At 41.1% G+C, this 5,732-nt stretch overlaps 1 protein-coding gene across 1 annotated transcript; it reads right to left on the bottom strand.

Moving 5' to 3' along the window:
• Nucleotides 1–60: 60 nt before the first annotated feature.
• Nucleotides 61–4,297, bottom strand: LOC123172094 (uncharacterized; the record flags this gene model as incomplete). Its single annotated transcript, XM_044589125.1, is given in 10 exon segments — nucleotides 61–112; nucleotides 244–303; nucleotides 922–1,002; nucleotides 1,135–1,251; nucleotides 1,377–1,417; nucleotides 1,655–1,733; nucleotides 1,812–1,968; nucleotides 2,418–2,550; nucleotides 2,635–2,762; nucleotides 3,987–4,297. Coding segments are annotated over 10 exon segments (1,005 nt in total), but the record flags the coding sequence as incomplete, so codon positions are not given.
• Between the last annotated feature and the right edge of the window lie 1,435 nt (nucleotides 4,298–5,732).

The raw sequence follows: 5,732 nt of genomic DNA, 5'->3' as shown, positions 1-5,732 counted from the left end.
TGTCGTGGTTTTAGTTCATTAATGAGCCAAAAAAAAAACTGTGTCCAACTAAAATGGTACCTCATGTGTCTTTCCCGCTGGAATAATGGTTTCTCGGTACTCATCGTTTTTCCTACATGAAGTGTAAAAACAAGAGTCTTTCAGTTCTGAAAGCCCTTCCAAAACTTCTCCATGCTTCGTAGCGAGCTAATGCTAAATAAGCACAGCAAAATGCATCAAATTTGCACTGAATCGAGTAAGTACCTCGAATCAGCACCTGCATCCTCAGCAGATATGAAGAATGGGGCATTCACAAAAACCTCACTGCAATGGTTTCTCTCAGCAGTTAACAGATTGTTAAGTGTTAACAGTCATAAATAGAAGTAAGAAATTCTGCATGCCATATATTAGGATCTATTCAGGCTGAGGCTGGTGAACCTGCATTGCATGATCAGCATCTAACTTCCTACAGTAGATTAGACTTCTTCGTGTTATTTATAGGTTACATTTGATAATTATTTGCTGAAATCAGTAGGCACCAAATGCAGGTTAACAAGTGCATGGTTTTGATACAATAAAGTAGGTCGACAACAAAGATGCTAAGATCAAGTTAACAAGTTAAACAATGTCTCAAAGTAAAACGCTCAGAGCAAAAAGAAAAGAAATAGCTATTAGGTTCAAAATGTATCAAAACCATGTGAAGAAGCAGGAAGCCAAACTTATTGAATCTTGTAGCCCACAGAAATAAGGTTGTACAATATTATGTATTTCTTCTTTGAATCCAAGTATTTGCAGAGTATGAATAGAAGATGATTGCGAGTTAAAATTTTAAACGTATATGTGAAGCACTAGTATGGAACATGGGAACATAGAAAATCAACATACTATTGTTAGAGCGTAACAACTGTTAGCTAGATAACGTTGATAATGAAATTATAGTACCCGATGAATGTAGTGAACTTCCCAAATTCCTCGGTGTATATAACCACTGCCTGCTGCAACACAGCAATGTCATCCTTCCCTCTGTTTATTTTTTAAATAGAGTTTCAGAGTTATTAGAATTAAAAGGGGCATATGCAAACAGAGCTAATTCCCGCAAGATATTCTATGGCTAGTTAAAAAGTGTATACTCTTTTCAAATAAAAACTCGCTCACATTTTCTTCTGTCCATATCGTGCCAAAGAGAGATGTAGATACAACCGAACTGCAAGCACCAGTTTTGTAAGTGTGTATAGTGCTGGCCCGTAGCGTTCTCTTTGCACTTCCATAGGTCTGACGAGAAAATTCAATAGAAAGAAATGTCATCAATAATAAGTACATTCAATATTTGTCCTTCACTCCATGTACATGGTAGTACATGCTAACTTGTGTTACGATAAAAATAGTAGCATGCATACCCATTAGCATCATTTATTTGTCGAATAAAATCCAATAACACCTGCAATGGTCAGCACAAGAAACTGATTGTTACTATGCCACCATGTAACATTGCATTCTAAAAGGAGTAATAATAACTACTTAAGGGAACATTCAACAATTTACATCTTGATAATGATATGCCAATATTAGATGGAATGAAATTCGTAACAATCCAGTGTTATCTCAAATTTAGAATAACGATGTTCTCATCATCATCATCAAATATGGTGAATATGAATTGAACAATTTGGCTAACCTGTGGAACACCAACCAAGTACCTAACAAGTGTCTTATATACACCTGTTGCAGAACCAAGCTGCGCTAATTGCACCCGCCTACATACCAAAATGGAAAATAATTATAAATTTATTGATAATGAAAATTTGTAGACCGATAAATGAAAGGAGAAGAACCTATCCATTTGCTGCTTCCATAGCAATGCATATCTATCATGAATGCTTCCACCAGAACTAACTACAGCATCAACCTCCGCTTGCTTATTTCTCTCAGAGCGTTCTCGCTGTTGCCTGATCAGTGTACCGCGGAAGTCTTGTGGCATGTATGTCATAACTACAGATGTTGTAAATGCAGGTCAAATACCAAATGATAAGGCAATTAACATGACAAAAGAAGTACTGTTTTACTATACAAATTTCAGTTCCAGAAATCAATAGTTCAAAAATGACAGGAAGGCAACATGGTACAGACTCGTCACAAAATAGAACAAGATATATCATAGAGCATATCACAGTAAGCTAGTTGGTCTAAAAAATATCATAGTAAGCTAATATTTGGGACTGTGGGATTAACAACTGAGGAAAATCTCAGGAAACAGTGAAGGGCTCCAGGGAAATTATATGGGAAGGAGATTCAATCATCTATGTCCAGGACATGCTAGAAAACAACCAGTACAAAACTATTGGGTGCACAGTAATACAAGTTTTAATGGGTAATTGTATCTTTTACCTCTATTTATGAAACAGTTAACAGTAAAGTAAGCAGAAGGAAAGAATGTCAACCTGTATTGAAAACATTATCGGCATTTTTTAGCTGAAACTGTTCCAACTTCTTCAACATCTCTTTCAATTTAGTTTCACAATCATCAAGTGTGGAAACTATCTCAGCGTCTTCTAGTGTGGACTTCTGTTGAAGCTGGTCGCAAGCACATGACAAATGTTAGCTACAAAATTGAAAGGTAGGAGTCATCCTTGCAGCAAGATTCAGAACTAAACTTACAGCAACGGGACGACGAGATTTATTAAGCAGAAACAGAATCTCTTCCATCTGTTCTCTGTTCTTCCACATGTTCTCATCTATTTTATGGGCAGGTACACCAGATGCCTCTTGTTCCAAGTGCTCCTCCTCTTCGACATGCAAAAAAGATAGATTTATCATGTCAGAACAATACTTGCTTCAGAAAGATCACCCAAGCAATGTTCTATAATTAGCAAGCCAAAGAGTCGCAGCTGATGTCCTAGTGAAAATCTACTTCTTTTCTTAGATAGTAAGGTACAATATGAAATGGTTTTAATCTTAGTGTTAACCCTTACACATTCGTAAAACTTCTGCTAACAACACCCTGCATGGATTTACAACAGACGCCGCAAGAAACCAACGCATGAGATCTGCCACTGATAACTTATGCTAGCATGCATATTTCTCTATCTTTAATGGGACTTGACCTTTTTCTTGGACTAAGTTCATCTTGCTTTTTCACTGATCGTCTCACTGATAAGTGGGATCGGTACCAGTATGTCAACTAAGTGGCCAAAACGTATTCATTCAGGATTTACGGCCAAAATGGAAATCTCCATTTCAAAATGTTAATTACAAAACCATTGTCCCTGCTCCCAATTTCCCGCCTACTTTCCCTTTCTAAGAGAGTTACATTTGTTTTTTCCACTGCTAATGTGAGCACTCACCGTACAAGTACAGGGGATTTTCCCTTCATATTTCTAATAATTTATTTTTGTTGTTTGTCTTAACTAAAATTAACCATATGGCACCCTTTGTAATGCACAGGTCTTTTACAGGTAGATAGCATACAATCTTACTACAGAGATGAAACATAAATGGCTTCCAGGACTAATGAGCAGCACCCGGATGTAACAAATTAGACGCCCCTGTCAAACCAAACATCCACGCGGCTAACAAAAGCACTATAGAAAGGCCAATTATAATTAGTGCATGCCAAGGATCAAAACCTGCTGCAGTTTCAGCTTCTAAGACTAAACTTTCAAGTCAATTAGTACAAGATAACAGCACTAGTTACTAGTTAGCCACTAACCAAATTCTGCATATAATGGGGAAAAAGAACCGAAAACGTACAAACCCTGAGAAGCATACCCACCTCAGTTATTGTGCTGGCAATAACTGATTTTAATCGTTTTGAGTCTGGCTAGACCGAAGAAAGGGAAGCAGCCTCCAATTTCTAGCATGCCCCCGAGCAGGAAACTACCCGCACTAGAAGAACCGAACAAGATTACTGTACCCATTCCACTCTTCAGGAATCGTAGTAAGATCAAAGGTAGCAGCAGCGGGGTCGAGAAGCAAGCGAATCGCAGCGAGGCATCAGATAAAGCGCTCACCGGGGGAGAAGGGAGAGGCGGCGGCGAGTTCGGCGGACAGAGCGCGGAGGCGGGCAGCGAGGGCGATTACGCCGTCGGGGATCGGGGGCAGCGGGTACTTGTCGTAGTAGCGCGCGAGGTAGTCCCGCGTGATCGGCACCAGACCCTCTGTCGTCATCTCCGTTGGCAAGATTGGAGAGCAACGGGGACGAGTTCGCCGGCGGTAGGTGGAGGTGATGTGGGAGGAGAGGAAGGAAGGGGAGGCAGGAAGGGCACGTGAAATAGACGTGCCGTTGGAACGGTGGGTATGGTAACCGGGCGGTGGAGAGGTTGGTGCCGTGGGTGGTTGGTTGCTTGCCTTCAAGAGAGCGGAGACCTGGGAAAGTTCTGTACTCGAATTTGACCACTTTCACTGTGTGTTTGAGACGCCAACTTCCTCATTAAGGCTGTGTTTGATAGCAAAGTATTATATAAACCAAAATATCAAAAACTACAGTAATTTTGCCTGTAGATGTGAGATACCATAGTTTTATCAAAACAGAGTATTTTGCAGTATTCACAATACATAGAACCTGTTTGGCTGCCGCTGTAAATTTTGTTGTTTAGCCGTTGTGTTTAAGCACTCAGCAGCTTTGTTTTTAAAAAAGAGGTTTGGGGTTCTTTTTTTTATGAAGAGAAAAAACTGCAATTTGCCCAATACTACAATATTAAAAGCACAACTGTTATAGGCAACCAAACAACTCATTGTAGATAAAACTATGGTAATCTCAAAAACTTTAGTATTCTCAAAATACTTAGAAAATATTTTGCTAACAAGTAGACAATCTGCCCAGATTCACGAAATGACAAAAATAGAGCTCGATTGACTCAAGCTAGGGTGCTTCATAATTGCAAACAAAAACATGGATGGATAGAGCACTACAAGAGTAACAAAACATCCTTACTGATCATCCTCAAAAGAGGCACGGATCACTAGGAAACAACATGAACATATGGCATAATGAGATAAATAGGTCAAGGACTTAGTGGGAATGCTAAGTCCCTGAAATCAGCATTAACAAGTGCACCACTTTACAAGCTTGTGCTAGTCACCACACACATCACAAAAATACATGGGTTGCACCCCTAGAAAGATGGCAAAACCCTTAACAAAACATATGTAGAGCTCATGGACATAACATGCACACAATAATCATGGCAAAAATGACAAATATCTAAATGGAGCAGCAGATCTGACAATTATCTAAATGGAGCAGCAGATCTGACAATTATCTCAAGTAGCACTCTTCCAACAGCATTTCGGGCACCAAGATGAACTCAAATGAAAATGATACAATGGAATGAAATGATGTGCTCTCCGAGACGAACATTTTGATATGCTATATGCCCAAAACGGAGCTACGGATGCGGAGTTACGACATGATGAATATGGGCATATGAAACATGGAAATCTCGAGGACTTCGTGGAATTTTACCCCGCGGGAAAAGTCAACGTGGGATGATGTGGTGCGGGACGGCGCGGATCCGGGACGGGGAACACCGTTTGGTTCAGGGGAGTGGTGGATCTCATCCCACTCCCCCGGATCCGGACGGAGCGGATCTCCGGCGACGAATGACGGCGGAGGGCGGTGGAACTCCGGCGAGCACGGCGCGGGGTGGCGCTGTTGGACGACGCCGGCGAGGAGGCCCGTGGGCGGCGGCGGAAAGCGACCGGCCCGGCGACGAGTATGGCGGCGCCGGCGACGAACCGGAGCGGCGGCGCGGATC

The sequence above is a fragment of the Triticum aestivum genome, unplaced genomic scaffold (genome assembly GCF_018294505.1).
Source record: "Triticum aestivum cultivar Chinese Spring unplaced genomic scaffold, IWGSC CS RefSeq v2.1 scaffold27389, whole genome shotgun sequence".
NCBI lineage: Eukaryota > Viridiplantae > Streptophyta > Magnoliopsida > Poales > Poaceae > Triticum > Triticum aestivum.
This window is presented reverse-complemented; position numbering and strand designations above follow the sequence as displayed.